This window comes from Apodemus sylvaticus, chromosome 4, assembly GCF_947179515.1.
Source record: "Apodemus sylvaticus chromosome 4, mApoSyl1.1, whole genome shotgun sequence".
Classification (NCBI taxonomy): domain Eukaryota; kingdom Metazoa; phylum Chordata; class Mammalia; order Rodentia; family Muridae; genus Apodemus; species Apodemus sylvaticus.
This window is the reverse complement of record NC_067475.1, coordinates 27,265,666-27,283,342: the sequence shown is the minus strand read 5'-3', so window position 1 is coordinate 27,283,342 and position 17,677 is coordinate 27,265,666. Positions and strand designations below refer to the sequence as shown.

Sequence of the window (17,677 nt, the reverse complement as noted above, 5' to 3'; positions counted from 1 at the left end):
TAGGTCTGGTGAGATGGCTCAGTGGTTAAGAGCACTGGCTGTTCTGCCAAAGGTCCTGAGTTCAAATCCCAGAAGCCACATGGTGGCTCACAACCATCTGTAATGAGATCTGATTCCCTCTTTTGGTTTGTTTGAAGACAGCTACAGTGTACTCGTATATATAATAAATAAGTAAATCTTAAAAAAAAAAAAAAGCTCTCAGTAGAAAATGCTATGTAAAGGAAGTCATATAAGATTTGAGAAAATTCCAAACTTTTTTTTACAGTTTATTACTCAATGTACCTTCTAATTGTCTAGTAAACTAGAAAGCCATACCCAGGTATAGTGTGCATGCCTTTAATTTAGCTCTCTGGAGGTAGAGAGGGGGAATCTCTGAGAGTTCAAGGCCAGCCTGGTCTACATAGCAAGTTCCAGGACAACCAGGGCTATAGAAAGAGACCCTGTCTTAAAACAAACAAAAAGTTGACAGCTTCAAACACGCCTTCACTGTAAGATACATGAGCCTTATAACATAGCATGGAGCAGATTGCCTTTCTGAGAACTGTAGCCATCACTGCAGATGTACAATATCCCAGCAAATACAAGCTAAAAAATTATGAATTACATTAGTAAAATCTGATGCACTTAACAGCCACAACCTATGTGGTTTTGCCTCTCTGAACATGTCTCTGAACAGTGGAACTTCTCACTTCCCAGGTTAGAATTTGGTAATTATTTCTTGAGTATGAAATTCAGTTTACCTGCAATAAAAGCAGATATATAGACCAAGGTGGCTTTATCATTTTGCTCAGATAATGAAACAGTATCCAGAATGGGTTGTGCATATGTAAAAAGCATATACCTACTAGGAACTTAATATCTTCAGTATATAAAGAATTTCTACAATTCAACATTTTAAAAGTTATGTAGCTAGGCATGGGGCCTTGTGCCTAAATTCCAGCACTTAGAAAGCTGCATCAGAAAGGTTGTTTTAAGTTCAAGGCCAGTCTAGGATACAGAGTAAGACACTTTCTCACAAGAACCGTGTGTGTGTGTGTGTGTGTGTGTGTGTGTGTGTGTGTGTGTGTGTGTGTGTGTGCCAAAGATTTTCTCCACTGAAAAAATACAAATGGCCAACAAACATCTGAAATGCTTGTTATCTCTAAGTATTAGAAAACAAAAGTTAAAAAATATATCTCTGTGTAAACATTAGGCTGACATGTATGTATCATATTGGCAAGGCTGTGGAGAAACTGAATCTGTTGTGTTTTGCTGGTGGGATTAAGAAATGGTACAGCTTGTGTTTTCCTTCTGAAATCCTCCTCTGTTGCTTACACTTGGAATACTGGCTTCTTGTCCCTTGAGGAAGGAGTCTTCTTTGTCTGTTAGTTGTGTTATAAATTTTCTAATTGTATGGACATCTTCATTTTAAATGATGTAAGGATGGAGGAGAGGCCTACAGTTTGTGCTTAGGATACGTCTTTGTGACGTCTTACACAGCACTAAATAACGTGTACAGTGCCCTGTCACCACAAAGTGGCTTTCACTTAAAAGCATGGTGATGTCCTGTGACATGAACAACAAAACACCAGTTGCCTAGAAGAACAGATGGGTCCTCAATGTGTGCCTTTCAGTTTTGTCCTAGGTGCTGTCTCTCCTGCTGTTGTCGTTCCCAACATGCTAACATTGCAAGAGAATGGGTATGGTGTTGAGAAAGGCATCCCGACCTTGCTAGTGGCTGCAAGCAGTATGGACGACATCGTGGCCATCACTGGATTCAACACATTCCTGAGCATAGTCTTTTCCTCGGGTAAATAAGAAAATTACAACCTTTTTCTATAGTTCTTTAAACTGGGTTTATGACATTCCCTCTATATTTATTAACCAAGATTTTAATATCTCTTTATTCTTCATAGAAAGCTTGTATTGACAAAGCAAGATGCTTCAATAGATCGGTTTTTTTTTTAAAGCATGTAAAAACATTTTACAATAAAATTGAAGATTTACATGGAAAATATTTCTGATAAAATAGAAATATATAGAAAAACATGTTAAAATTGAAGTTTATTATGAAAAATTATACAGATAAAATGGTAGACATAAAAATAATTCTAAGTTGATTGAAAGTAGAATTATAAACATTTTCGAGTAAAATTGAAGATTTACAAATATTTCTGATAAAATTCACAAAATAGACAGTGACGTTAAAATTGACTTTCATGGAAAATTATACAGATAAAATGATAATCATAAAAAACTTTTCTAAATTAATTGAAGGTGGAATTAAAAATACTTGTGATAAAAATCAGAGATTTACATGGAAAACATTTCTGATAGAAGAAATAAATAGAAAAACGTTAAAATTGAAGATTATCATGAAAAAATAAGGCAGATAAAACTGTAGACATAAAAAGCATTACTAAATTAATTGAAAGAGGAATTATAAACATTTTCTGATACAATTGAAGATTTACATGAAAAATACATCTGTTAGTTTATGTCTTTTTATTGGAGAATTGAGTCCATTGATGTTAAGAGATATTAAGAAATAGTGATTGTTGCTTCCTTTTATTTTTGATGTTATTTTTATGTTTATGTGGGTATCTTCTTTTGGGTTTGTTGGAATAAGATTACTTTCTTGCTTTTTCTAGGCTGTAGTTTCCCTTCTTGTGTTGTCGTTTTCCATCTATTATCCTTTGTAGGGCTGGATTTGTGGACAGATATTGTGTAATTTTGATTTTATCATGGAATATCATGGTTTCTCCATCTATGGCATTTGTGTTCTCTTAGGGTCTGTATGACATCTGTCCAGGATCTTCATCTTCTAGCTTCTTTCATCATTCTCTCTCTCTCTCTCTCTCTCTCTCTCTCTCTCTCTCTCTCTCTCTCTCTCTCTTCTCTCTCTTCTTTCTTTCTTTCTTTCTTTCTTTCTTTCTTTCTTTCTTTCTTTCTTTCTTTCTTTCTTTCTTTCTTTTTCTTGAGACAGGGTTTCTCTGTGTAGCTCTGGCTGTCCTGGAACTCACTCTGTAGACCAGGCTGGCCTCGAACTCAGAAATCCACCTTCCTGTGCTGGGATTAAAGGCATGAGCCACCACTACCCAGCTGCTTTCATCATCTCTGATGAGAAGTCTGATGTAATTCTGATAGGTCTACCTTTATAAGTTTCTCACCCTTTTTCCCTTACTGCTTTTAATATTCTTTCTTTGTTTAGTGCATTTGGTGTTTTGATTATTATGTGCCAGAAGGACTTTCTGTTCTGGTCCAGTCTGTAGGCTTCTTGTGTGCTCATGAGCATCTCTTTCTTTAGGTTAGGGAAGTTTTCTTCTATAATTTTGTTGAAGATATTTACTGGCCCTTTAAGTTGGAAATCTTTCCTCTCTTCTATACCTATAATCCTTAGGTTTGGTCTTCTCATTGTGTCCTGGAGTTCCTGGATGTTTGGGGATACAAGCTTTATGCATTTTGCATTTTCTTTGACTGTTGAGTCAATGTTTTCTATAGTATCTTCAGCACCTGAGATTCTTTCTTCTAGCTCTTGTATTCTGTTGTTGATGCTTGCATCTATGACTCCTGAATTCTTTCCAAGGTTTTCTATCTCCAGAGATGTCTCACTTTGTGATTTCTGTATTGTTTCTGCTTCCACTTTTAGATCCTAGATGGTTTTGTTCAGTTCCTTCACTTGATTGTTTGTGTTTTCCTGTAATTTAAGAGATTTTTATGTTTCCTCTTAAGAGCTTCTGCCTGTTGACCCATGATTTCCTGTATTTCTTTAAGGGATTTTTGTGTTTCCTCTTTAAGGGCTTTTACCTGTTGACTCATGTTGTCCTATATTTCTTTAAGGGAGTTATTTAAGTCCTTCTTGAAGCTCTCTATCAGCATCATGAGTTACGGTTTTAAATCCAACTCTTGCTTTTCCAGTGTGTTGGTGTATCTGGGACTTGCTGTGGTGGGAGAACTGGATTCTGATGTTGCCAAGAAGCCTTGGTTTCTGTTGGTAGGGTTCTTGTGCTTGCCTTTTGCCATCTGGTTATCTCTGGTGCTAGTTGGTCTTATTGTCTCTGACTGGAGCTTGTCCCTCCTGTTGGCCTATAAGCCTGTGTCCGTACTCCTGGGTGACCAACTCTCTTCTGGCAGGGTCTGTGCACAGAAGGTTGTGGAACTGCCCATCTCTCCGGTGCAAATGGTGGCAGGAAGTTTTCCATCCAGCTGCTCCACTAATTGTATCAATACATCTTTTAAAAATTAAAAAATACAACAAATTCTCCAAAGGTCCCCAAATAATGCATAACAAAATGACTTCATTTTTGTGTTGAACTTTTCTAATGAGTTTATCTTTGATATTGATTTAGTTTTGGTGCTTTGGAATCTTGTCAGTTTTCACTAAGTAAATTATAAGCAGTGGTATTAATAGTGTTACTAATACATTGACTGTTTTTCACACGTATGTTGTTTACCATCCTAATAACATGCTGCTTGGTGTTAAGGCAATTCAAACATACAAAGCTGGGGCAACACTGTGCCGCTTTGGTAGTGTCAAGGCAAAAAATATTAATGCACTGGTTTAGATTCACAAGCTGGTATTTGGTCTTGACCAGCTTGGCAGATAGTGTGAAAATAGAAGCTACGCTCACAAAGAGCCCAGACTGCAGTAAAGTGGGAAGAGCCACCATCATATCACAAGAGGCCATGCTATCACAGGTGCTGGCAGTGCCCAGGCTTCACCACTGCTGAGACTGAGAACCCACCAGGGTGACCGAGACACAATGAGTGTTAGAGCCACAGAGCCAAGGAGAATGCCCTGGAATTCACAGTTGGTCGGAGGCCCTGCAGAGACAATATACTCGAAGCATTCCTGAGGGAAACAGATGGGAACCCAACTGGCACCTAGAATTCAGCTTTGTCCAGTGCAGGGAGCTGAAGTGATTTGCAAAGGAAGTTGCTTCTTCTCCATGGACTCTGGATGGATGAAATTGCAGATGATTTCATATAAACCGAAATCAGAGGTGGATTGGCAGACACAATTTTCTTTTTTGGAAAGAAATTTATCTCATGATGGTTGCCTCCACATGCAGTTGATTGACACTATGAAGTCAGTCTGTCACAGCTGGAAGTCCACCAACCCCAGCTTCTACTCCCAACAGTGTACCATTGCTTGAGGTCACTATCTGCTGCTCATTCTGGAATATCGGAAGCTCCTTCCTGACATTCCCAGCAGGTACTCTAAGACGTGAAAAGGCATGGCAGTATCTGTAGCCATGGTGGCTGTGGCAGTCATGGTGTTGGGACATCACATAATTCTAGACAAGACCTGGAAGAGGAGCGACCACTCAGCCTTCCTGGAGCTTGGGAATTGGCAGCACTGGTGCAGAAAACCCCGAGCTCTGCAGCCAAATAGCTGCTGTGCTGTGAAGAGGTGACCCGCGGTGAGAAGCTGGTGAAGACCCTAGTGGCCAAAGTGAGACTACCAGGAGGTGCCATTCTAACCCAGGACATGCCCACTGGGAAGACAGGTGTGCAGAGGCTGCCCTCCCGAGGACATGTGTGTGTAGTTGGTGAAAATCTGTTGACAGAGATGACGGCCACGGAACTGTGGAAAACACATAGCAAGAAAGTCAGGTCTCCAAAGCACTATTTGGGATTCTTAGCTTTAAAATTATTTTCAAAAGTGAGCATTTCCACCAGCATTGGATTATCTCCTGCATTTAAAATTCAGTTGTCTACATTATAGAAGCATTAAGATAGTTTTAGTTTGAAAAGTGGTGTGGAAAGAGCTGGCTGTGGTAGCATGCCTACATCCCCAGCATTTTAGGAGACTGGAAAGGGGGCACATGACCCAGGAGTTCAAGGCCGGCTAGACTCTGTCTTCTTTTTTAAAATTGGAAAATTAAGAATAAAATCTGTAATTGTTATCCCCATAAGGTAAGAATATAGTTCTCAGCCTTATTATCTAAACCTACCTTCTCTCTCTCTCTCTCTCTCTCTCTCTCTCTCTCTCTCTCTCTCTCTCTCTCTCTCCCCTCTCTTCTCTTTCTGTTTCCCACTATTCTGTGTGCACCTGTGTGCATGTGTAGTGGTGTGGGTGTGTGTACACATGTACAAGTGGAGGCCAGAGGTTTGCAGTGGATGTTTTCTTCAATCATCCTCCGTTTTATTTGTTAAGACAGGATCTTTCCCTGTGCCTGCAGCTCAACAGTTTGGCTATGCTGCCTGCCAGTGAGTTCTAAAGATGCTCCTGTGTCCACCTTCTCGGTCCTAAGACTAGAGATGTCCAGCTTTTTACATGCAGAGGATCCACATCAGTTTCTCAGGCCTGCCATCTAGTATTTTACTAATAGGGCCATCTCCCTAGCTTTCTCCCATGGTTCTTATAAAAAAAAAAAAAAAAAAAAAAAAAAAAAAAAAAAAACTCTGAACATTGACCATACTTTGGCAGGAAAACCTTGAGTCATATAGATAAAAGTATTTACCAGCGAGAAGCACAGCAAGATAATTCTCAAAAAGAAAGTGTTGTGCTCTTGAGAGTGTCCTTTTATGTAGCAGTTAAGAGAAATTATTTGGCCTTGCCTCCTGGGCCATATGTGTACAATTGTATTTTAATAGAGTTCAGGACAGCAATTCACTATCTTGAAGTCATAAGTTGAAAAGGCCACTTGTCCTTAAAACTGACCACTAGGAATGAGGGACAAGTAAGAGGCTCTAATTGTTTATGTTTTGACAATCTCCTGGGCCAGCATCTAAGCAGGTAGAGCCCCCACCATTAGGGAGTGGAGAGGTTTGCTTTTTATTTTTGGCCCCTTTATTTTTGACTTTATTATTTCATCTATTGCTACTGTGCCGGATATGGTAGGGCTAGGGGATTTGGGATGCGTGCACAAGCCATGTGTGGAGGTCAGAGGACAACTTTTAGGACTTGGTTCTCTCCTCTTTTATTTTCAGTTTTATTTTAAGTTTTATTGATGTGTATGTGTGTTACCTGTATGTGGGTACCACCCTCCGAGCCCAAAAGACATTAGCTGTGGAGCTGGAGTCACAGGCAACTGTATGCTGTCCACTGTGAATGCTGACAACAACTTTGAACCTCTGAACAAGCAGTCTGTCCTCGCTGTGAAGTCATCCCTCTGGTCCCTGTTGTCTCCTTCCAGCCCTGAGCCCTGGGCATTGGGTCAGAGCCAGGCTTGCGCTGCACGTGCTTTCATGCCTGCTGAGCTGGTTCGCCAGTCCTAATTTTTTAACGTTTGTTTTTATTGAGTTTTTATTTCCATGTTTATGTGTGTTTTGCCTGAATGTGTGTTTGTGCACCCACTGTGTTCAATGCCCACAGAAGCCAGAAGAGGGTGTTGGATCATTTGAAGTGGAGTTACAGACAGTTACTAGCCATCATGGGGGGTGGGGGTGGGGCTTGAACTAAACCCAGATCCTCTGCCAAAGAGGCCAGTCTTGTGTGTGGGTTCATTTCTGGGTCTTCAATCCTATTCCATTGATCCGCTTACCTGATAATGTACCAATACTGTGCAGTTTTTATCACTATTGCTCTGTGGTAAAGTTTGAGGTCTGGGATACTGAATCCCCCTGAAGTTCTTTTACTGTTGAGAATAGTTTTAGCTATCCTGGGGATTTTTGTTATTCCAGATGAATTTGAGCATTGCTCTTTTTAGCTCTATGAAGAACTGGGTTGGGATTTTTATGGGGATAGCATTAAATCTGTAGATTGCCTTTGGCAAGATGGCCATTTTAACTATATTAATCCTGCCAATCCATGAGCATGGAAGATTTTTCCATTTTCTGAGATCTTCGATTTCCTTCTTCAGAGATCTGAAGTTCTTGTCATATACGTCTTTCACTTGTTTGGTTAGAATTACCCCAAGATACTTTATGCTGTTTGTGGCTATTGTGAAGGGTGTCATTTCCCTAATTTCTTTCTCAGTCTGCTAATCCTTTGAGTATATAAAGGCTACAGATTTGCTTGAGTTGATTTTGTAGCCAGCCACTTTAGTATACTTAAGTGACCCAAAAAACTCTGCTAGAGAACTCCTACAACTTGGCACAGTTTCAAAAGTGCTCCAGTTCAGGAGTGCACCTCCAACCTCTCCTCTGCTCTTGACAGCACATGAGTACCCAGAGTGTGGGAGAACAGCGGGGACAAAGGCCAGCACTTCAGGAGCCTCTACAACTGTCCCTTCGGTTCCTTTCCGTAGAGAAGTAGCAGGTGGGACACCTGCCCCCATCTGTGGCAGCCTGGCAGGGGGCTGGGCTGCCAGGGCACAGTATGTAGCTGTTCTATTTGTTTCCACGTGTTCTTGGCTTTCCACCTGTCTGGATTATCACATCTTCTTAGTTGGCTTATGGAGTTCCACGCAGGCTTTTAGGCTGTTTGTTATTGTTCATTTGGCATGTCTGTCAGGGTCTGGGCTCAGTATTCCCATGCCAGCGTCTCATCAATATCAGTCTGTACTTCTGAGTGGAAGGGATTACTAACACGGACACATGGTTAGCTAATTCAGTGCTCACAGTAAAGTGAGCGTTTTTAAAATTGAGGATCAAGGGTTTTTTATTTGTTAGTTTACTTTTTATTCACAGTGATTCTTGGTATATATTATTTATTCATATTAAAACATATTGAAAACCTAATTGGCTTGTCTATGTCAAGGATTAACCTTCTGATACAATTGTTTTATGTGGTTTTGCTGGTAAGTTGTCCCATCTATGTTTTGCACAGAGCATATCAAAATTGTCAGCATGACCAACCCCAGGCCAGAGTCCATTGCTGGCTCCACACTTGTCTCCTTCATGTGGTCTGAAAGGTCATGTGTAAGAAGAGCACATGATTTCTTTGTTTTCTGACACATTTATACAATGGACACTTTGAGTTGTGTGTCTATACTAAATTATTAAGAGTACACATTTACCTTCAGGTAGGTCTGAATACATTTTCACACACACCACTATTAATGGTCCAGTTTTGTACTTTGTTCTGTGAGGTGTTATTCTTCCTCATGAGCTACATAGGTCTTATTCTCTAATGTATAGTATACATGAAAATATTTCTCAGTAAAAAGTTTCTCTTGTTTTGTGCCTTTACAGGTAGTATAATTAGCAATGTCCTATCGTCCTTGCGGGATGTTCTTATTGGTGTGCTGGTAGGAATTGTTATGGGAGTATTTGTTCAGTATTTTCCAAGTGGAGATCAGGTAAATAATAATAATAATTTTATAAATATATATATATGTGTGTGTGTATGTATGTATATATGTATGTATGTATGGTTTGTTGAATGTTAATCACTTAACTGTTACTATAATGGACTCCCCGGGTACTCATCTGTAACACAGAAGGTTTGGGCAGTTGCAGTCTGCTGTGGACTGCCCCATCACCCTGGCAAGTGTACCTTTGCAGGTGCCCTGTAGCACAGCCAAAGAAAGGAGGGACTGGAACCCAACCACTTGCTCTAAGAGTGTGTTTCCCTGGTTCCCAGAGGTCCCATCATGCCCCGCACCACCACCCCAATCAAACCTGTAATGTGAGGGCTTTGGGGGGACAGACCACATCCAAGGCACAGCATGGGTGAAGTACAGAACTTCCTGAGACGACTTTAGAAAGGATTGTGAAACGTTTTTCCATACTTAAGACTCCGCCAAAGTAGCCCTGGTGCCTACTGTCTGCCTAAAACAGAGCCTAATAGTGGATGATTCCAGGCATTCTCGGTTACTGTCACCATGTCCCGATCTGGCAAATTAAACTACTGAGAAGAGTGAAAATGATTGCTGTCTTCCTTCCGCTCACCTGCATTTCCCTTCCACCTACCGCATTTCAACTAAAGCAGCCATTGATGCTTGACAATTTTCTGAGTCTTTTTTTCCCCAAACTTTCTCTGAAACATCTTTGAAACAGAGATAAGTTCCCATTTATCCTTCAATATTTTCTGTTTTACATTTACCTCCATTCCCTTTGACAGAGGTTTTAGACCAATTTGTGGGTGGTGTTGGTGGCAATTTTGAGACAAAGTCACTGTATAGCTGAGGCTGGTTTTGAACACAAGAATTGTCATTTTGCTGCCTCAGCTTGTATTGGTAATTTGCGTCAAAGTTACCAAATCTTTTAAGAAAAGAAATCTTATCATATGTATTCTCAACAACATTCTCAGAGGAACGGTGTTCCTCACTTTTTAGGCAGAGTCTGGTAAGCATTTGCTGTTGGTGACAGAGCTATGTAAAAGGTGAAAGTCTCACATATGATGAATTATTACGTGGTTCTGCATTTGCCAAAAGTTTTGATGGAATATCAAATCAATAATTTGGAGACTATTTGATAATAACCTTTACAAATACTGTAGCAAAGGGTAAAAAAAGATAGATAATGCCACCTTGTGTATGTTTGATGTAAAACAACTTCTAAATGTGTATTTCTAGGAGAGACTTACACAGAGGCGAGCCTTCCTAGTTCTGAGCATGTGTATTTCTGCTGTCTTAGGCTGCCAGCACATCGGTTTGCACGGGTCTGGAGGGCTGGTCACCCTAGTGCTGTCCTTCATGGCAGCAAAGCGATGGGCTGAAGAGAAGGTGAGTTGCTTTTAAGATAAAATACAGAGTTTTGAAATAGATAATGGACATTCAGGAAATCACCTCCATCTGGCTAGAAGATGCCCACTTCCCCCAGGAGGTGAGGTACTAGGTGGAGGAGTTGGGGACACAAAGCCTCTCTGAACAGCAGTTGAAAGCAGTCGGAAGCTGTGTTCTTACACCAGGGTTTTCCCCAAGATTTTTGTGATTTGATCCTGTGGCTTTAGTCTTCAGATTTTTAGTTATACAATTCATCCATGAAAACATGTTCCTAAAATTTAGCATATCTGTGCCTCAAACGACATTGTTTTGTTTTGTTTCGTTTTGTTTTGTTTTTTATTCTATTATGTTAGTTAGTATTTGAGTTAAGTCAGCAAAGGGGGATCTTCAGCCTGCTCACCATCTATATGAGGTCTTCAGTCTGCTCATTGTCTATGTGGGGTCTTCAGTCTGCTGTCTATGTGGGGTCTTCAGTCTGCTCAGTGTCTGTGTGGGGTCTTCAGTGTCTATGTCTGCCTCTCCTGTCAGAGGATGACTTACAGAAGCCACTGTTTCCTTCCAGTGGCTGGGCCTGCGACTCAAATTCAGGTTGTCACACTTTGTGGAAGGCAGCTTTACCCACGGAAACAGTTTGACTGATGGCATAAAAACAATGGTGCAAAGGAGGAAACATATTCATAAAGATCAAAACATACAGAATGGGTGCCTTCGTCCTTGCCCACTACATAGTCAGCTTATTCCCATAAATTAATCATTTTAACCAATACTATATTTGTAGATATATGTGTGTGTGTATATATATATGTATGTATTTATGTTTCATTTTTAAAATAAAATTATTACAGCCATGAACAGATTTCTTCATGTATCCTTTTCATATATACAGGTATTCTGTAGGAATGGATGCCTAGAAATGGAATTTCTGGGTTAAAAATAGTCTTTATTTTGACAGACACTGCTATATTCTCACTTGGAAAGATTTTCAGTATTTATACTCCAGTCAACAGAATAGGAGAGTGACTAAAAACAACTTTGAAATGGTCAACACGAGTGAACAAATGAGAGGTCATAGGGAAGCGGGCCTGTGAGAGTGCCAGAGTATTTTCTTCCTGCCTGCTCGTGACCTTTATAAATTCAGTGTCATGGATGGGGCTCCTGAATTGTCAGTAGGCAGCTTTCCCTGCTCTGAAAGGCCAGGCGGTTGGGGGCATGCGCTGTGCATGTTCTTGCCCACGTGCGGTGTTTCTACCCATAGGGCTCGCTCTGAGTAGTCCTAGGTCTCCAGAGACTTTCTTTTCTGGAACACATGATAAGGTGATACCGCATACTGGATAGCTGTGTGTGCATCCTTAACCAAATAAAAGGCATTATTCAACTCTCAGAAATTGAGTTTTAAACCTTTTCCTAAAAAAACGTATCATCAGTTTATTATGTTTTAAAAATATTTATTTATCTTATGTATATATACTGTAGCTGTCTAAAGACACACCAGAAGAGGGCATCAAATCTCATTATGGATGGTTGTGAATCACCATGTGGTTGCCGGGAATTGAACTCAAGACCTCTGGAAGAGCAGTCAGTGCTCTTAACCACTGAGCCATCTCACCTGACCCAGTTTATTAAATTTTAAAAATGGCTTTAAGTTTCGAAGTGCAGCTAAATTTATGCCTACAATAATAAAAAAAATGTTAAAAATCTGAAGTGCAGTAATCTTTACATGCTATAGCTTAAACATATTTCCCTTTCCTCTAGGTTGGCATCCAAAAAATTGTTGCAAACACATGGAATGTTTTTCAGCCACTTCTTTTTGGTCTAGTTGGAACAGAAGTATCCGTTGAATCTCTTGAATCAAAAACTATTGGTAAGACTGCATAAAGCGCAGAAGGTTGAAAATACAAGATGTTTTCCATGATGAATACTTTATTCTTGTTCACGCCATGTCTTTGAGGAGCTTTGAAGGCCTTCAAAGATGGTACTAATCACGTCCTCTCTCTTGTCTTCCTCCTGTCACATTTCCTTGTTTTCAATCAAAGGCAACCCTATCTCCCATGTGATCCCAAGAAATCAACTACAGGAAACACTAGACACTATTACATGCTTGTGATTGCATTCCTTTAATAGCATTCCATCGAATGAACAGAATGCCATGTCTCAATCCTCCGTCTCAGGGTCCCCTAGCATGACCTCATCTCAGACTTTAGACAGAAGCCTCTGCAGAGGCTAGGAAGGTGGCTTGGCCGGTAAATAGCTAGTCATGCAATCCTTAGCACTGTGCTTGATCCATCCTCAGCACCCATGTCAAAAGCAGTCTCAGCCACACTGGAAGGAGAGACAGGATCCCTGAGGCTTGCCAGTATAGTCGAGTAGTAAGTCTCACAAAGAGGCCATAGGCTGAGTAAGTGACATGCATACCCCTAGACCCCTAAACACCCCTACACCCCACACCCTACACACACAACCACCTCATTTTTACTTTATTCTTTTTTATAATTACTATTTTTAAATAAAAATAGATATAATGAACCAACAACCTCAAAATATTTTCAGAAATTTTAGGATTCATCTCTCTCTGCAAAAATAGCTTTGTTTTTTACATGTGTTTATATGTGTTGTAGGCATGTGCATTGCTACCTTGGGTTTGGCAGTATCTGTTCGAATGTTAGCCACTTTTGTACTGATGTCTTTTGCTAACTTTCGTTTTAAGGAGAAAGTATTTATTGCTTTATCATGGATCCCTAAAGCTACAGTCCAGGTAGGAACATACTAAATCATTATAATAATTTTAGTTTTGACAAGTTTTCAAAGTTCTAAATGAAAAATATTTCTCGGGTCACAAATTATCATCTAATTTTCCTAACTTTTGTCTTGTTTGATTCATTACATTTTCAAACCCAGAGCTGGGGAAAATGCTCAAGGAGAAAGAGTATTGGCTAAGCAAGTATAGAACCTGAGTTTGGGTCCCCACCACCTACATAAAAGCAGGCTTGGCTTCAGACACAGTAATCTCACCGCTGGCTGTGGAGAGCAAAGGGCAGGGGCAGAGGTGATAGGAGGATTATTGTGGCTTGGCAGCCTCTAGCACATCAGTAAAACTGAAGTCCTTGTTTCCCAGGAATAAATAAGGCAGAGTAATAGAGGAGAACAGCTGATGTCATCTGGCCTCCCCATATGCACAAGCGTGCATATACATGTACATGCAAGTACACATGTAAGTACAAAACACAGGCACACATATTTGTGCATGCATGCACATGCATACATGCATACACATACATGTACATAAATGTGCACATATGCACACTAAATGTAACATTTAAGCTTTATTTTTAAAGCAGTTACTCTGAAATTGAGAAGAAAAGGACAAATAATCTCTAAATTTTATGAAAATGCTTTCTTTTTCTACTTCCCTAAATAACAAATAAATCAAGGTGTAGTGACATACACTTTTATTCCAGCCCCTGGAAGGCAGAGGCAGGCGGGTCACTGTAAGTTCCAGGACAGCCTGGTCTATATCCAGGACAGCCTGGTCTATATCCAGGACAGCCTGGTCTATATAGCGAGTCTAAGACTGCCAGGGCTGCATGTATAGACCCTATCCCAATACAAACAAACAAAAGTTTAAAATAAAATAAGTATATATCATAATATGTGAGTTTTTATTTTACTGACTGCTACAGAGGTGAATGCTATGACTTTGGAGACACATTGGTTTGTGTAAGTGTGTCTTTGCTCATCCAATGAGCACACAAGCACATACAGATATTTGTTTTTATGCTACCCACATGACTGTCGCTGCACAGGAAGGACAGAAAGTGTCTTTGATAATATTTTATTTGTTTCCTTTTTAATTTTTCCCTACTGCTTGACATCATACCTGATGGAAATAAATTGCCTTAGTTAAGATTTCTGATGCTGTGATAAACATCATGACCAAAAGCAGCTTGGGGAAAAAGGGGTTATTTCATCTTAGACTTCGATATCACAGTCCATCATCAAAGGAAGTCAGCACAGGGACTTGAGGCAGGACCCAAAGCCAAAGTCATGGAGAACCAGCGTTGCTTACAGGCTTACCTCCCATAACTTGCTCAGCTGGCTTTCTTAAACCATTCCAGACCATGGATGGATCCTAGGGTAGCCCTCCCACAGTGGGCTGGACCCTCCCATATCAATCATTAATCAAGAAGTGCTGTGCAGACTTTCCCACAACACAGGCAATCTGATAGCGACACTTTCTCAATTGAGGTTCTTCTTCCCAAACATTCTAACTTGTGTCAAGTTGAGAAACAAACACCCTAGCCAGGACTGAGGTTAGCATGCCCTGCATGCCTACACAAACAAAAGATTGAATTGATAAAACTGTATTTTATCATCCAATTCTGCAATAACTTCTTATCAATAAGACTGAAGTCCTTGTTTCCCATGAATAAATGGAATTGTTACTAAAATATCATCCAACTGGGTGGGAGGGAGGACAGGGGAAGAGAAGGGGGCTTACGGGACTTTCGGGGAGTGGGGGAGGCTAGAAAAGGGGAAATCATTTGAAATGTAAATAAATTATATCGAATAAAAAAAATTTAAAAAAAAATATCATCCAACTGTTAACATGGCGGCGGCGGAAGTCCTTGCTTGCCTGCGATTTTTTTTCTTCTCCATTTAATGCTGATCCACGAACAATATCATAGTTATTTTATCTTACCTTTAAGTCAGAAACAATAATAACCTGATTTTTGTTCTAAGGCATAATAGATCTATAAGAAGAATGTTTGTGTGTCTGTGTATCTGTCTGTGTCTGTCACACCTACTTCCAGTGACATACTGTGGTTTTGTATATTGTTCCTCATTTCCTAAGACAGGGTGACAGGCAAGCAGTCATGCAAAGAGCTGCCGTTACAATGATTAGGGTTAGAGCTCAAGGCTTTAAGGCTAGACTTGTTGTTGAATGCCCTGTTGCCTGCTCAGTTATTAGCTGGTTACTCCTTCATCTCTCAGCTCATTTTATATAAGGGTCTGTGGCCATATTTACTAAAAAGTGATATTATGGGAGTGGGTGAAATAATTTCTGTAAAACTCTCAAGCATCATTTCTGGCATATAGTGCTGATCCACGAACAATATCATAGTTATTTTATCTTACCTTTAAGTCAGAAACAATAATAACCTGATTTTTGTTCTAGGGCATAATAGATCTATAAGAAGAATGTTTGTGTGTCTGTGTATCTGTCTGTGTCTGTCACACCTACTTCCAGTGACATACTGTGGTTTTGTATATTGTTCCTCATTTCCTAAGACAGGGTGACAGGCAAGCAGTCATGCAAAGAGCTCCTTCCCAAGCGTGTTTCCTGGCATCCAGGCTAACTTGTATTCTGGGAAAATACTAAGAACTGGAAAATCTAATGTATCAATTTGTTTTCCAAACTTAAGCTCTTACACATGGTAGGCAAGTGCTCTACCACTAAACTATACCACCAGCCGACATTTTTACACAAGTAGACGTATGTGTCCCACATATGAGTCAGAACAAATATTTTAAATTTAACATTTCTCCCCTCTTCTTCCCTCTTCTCCCTATTCTGATTTGTCCAGGTTGCTTTCTTCCAGATATATTTGCTAGGAGAATATACAATTAATGACTAAATGATACCATTACCCTTGGTTTTTCTCTGTCCAGTACTTTATCACTCAGTTTCATTGTGTGTGTTTATAACAGCCGTTTACTTTTATTAAGTGTTAACTCTGAGTAACATTTTTCCACTGTGTCTTCTCTAACTGCAGGCTGTCTTAGGCCCTCTGGCTCTGGAAACAGCCAGGGTCATGGCGCCCCACTTGGAAAGCTACGCAAAGAACGTGATGACGGTGGCCTTTCTAGCCATCCTGATTACAGCTCCAAACGGAGCCCTCCTCATTGGCATACTGGGACCCAAAATACTTGAACAGAGTGAGGTGAGAGTCCCTTTAAAGGTGGAGCTTTCAAACTTCCACAATTAAACGTTTGCCATCACCACCTGCTTCGTCTCATGAATTATATCACATGACAAAAAAGAACGTTACAGTACAGAAGCATAAAGACTGTTCGTGAAAACCAGGATTCACTAAACACACAATTTCTCTACAGGACTTTCCTCTGGTTTTTGGTTCAAAGTAAATTTAATAAAAAATAGTCAACTTCAGTTTTCCTTCAGTTTAGTATCTGCATATTTCAAGAATAAAGTTAGTCAGCAGATACCCTAGAAAAATGCAAGGTGGACCTTGAGGTTGAATTCTATGTTGTGATGCAAATTAAGCATATTGAACCTAAATGAACTTAAAGAGAAAGAAAGAAGCCCTGAAGTCTAAGCTGCACAATTGCAACTGGGAGGAGAACTCCTGTCACTTCAGTTAAAAAATCAGTCAGAGGCTGGGCATGGTGGCACATGCCTTTATTCCCAGCACCATAGAGACAGAGGCAAGCGATATTGGTGAGTTCAAGACTGACTTGGTCTACACAGGCCAGTCAGGGCTGCACAGTAAAGTTAGGGGAAAAAAGAAGACTTGCCGGGGACATAACAGAACTTCCCATGAGTTGGCCGAATAGATTAAAGTTTCAATTTTAAATAAAGCACTGTAGCCTATACTTGCAAAATAAAATGAAATCACAAATGGAAATGAACGGTATTTTTCTTTTTAAGATTATTTATTTCATGTATATGAGTACACTGTAGCTGTCTTCAGATACACCAGAAGAGGGCATGGGATCCCATTACAGATGGTTGTGAGCCACCATGTATGTGGTTGCTGAGAATTGAACTCAGAACCTCTGGAAGAGCAGTCAGTGCTCTGAGCCACTGAGCCATCTCTCCAGCCCCAATGAACAGTATTTTCAACCCCATGTTTAAAATGTAGGCATTAAAAGCAGTCTGCAGAAATGAAGGTTAGTTAGGATCTCCATGCAGCAGTATTTCTCTGTACTGGCTGAAGGGATCAGCCAGTGCCAGTCAAAATTTGCTACCAGCATTGTGCAGCTCCAGTTGATTTTAAGATTCATTCAGAATAGTTATGTAACAGCTTCGGAGAAGAGGCCAGCTTGATGTCTGTTCTGTGAGGATGCTTGGCAGATCTGAGTTCACTTCCCCAGAAAGGTGGATGGAGAGGGCAGACGCCATAAGG

The 17,677-nt window shown here is 40.2% G+C and overlaps 1 protein-coding gene across 1 annotated transcript in view; it reads left to right on the top strand.

Annotated features, from left to right (window-relative positions):
- Slc9b1 (solute carrier family 9 member B1) overlaps positions 1–16,700 on the top strand; it is a 38,609-nt gene extending 21,909 nt beyond the window's left edge. Inside the window, exons 6-11 of the mRNA XM_052179186.1 lie at positions 1,614–1,789; positions 9,061–9,167; positions 10,386–10,535; positions 12,288–12,396; positions 13,151–13,287; positions 16,307–16,700. Of these exons, the coding sequence (XP_052035146.1) occupies positions 1,614–1,789; positions 9,061–9,167; positions 10,386–10,535; positions 12,288–12,396; positions 13,151–13,287; positions 16,307–16,519 (892 nt within the window). The 3' untranslated portion in view covers positions 16,520–16,700. The remainder of the gene's footprint in view (positions 1–1,613; positions 1,790–9,060; positions 9,168–10,385; positions 10,536–12,287; positions 12,397–13,150; positions 13,288–16,306) is intronic.
- The last annotated feature ends 977 nt before the right edge of the window (positions 16,701–17,677 follow it).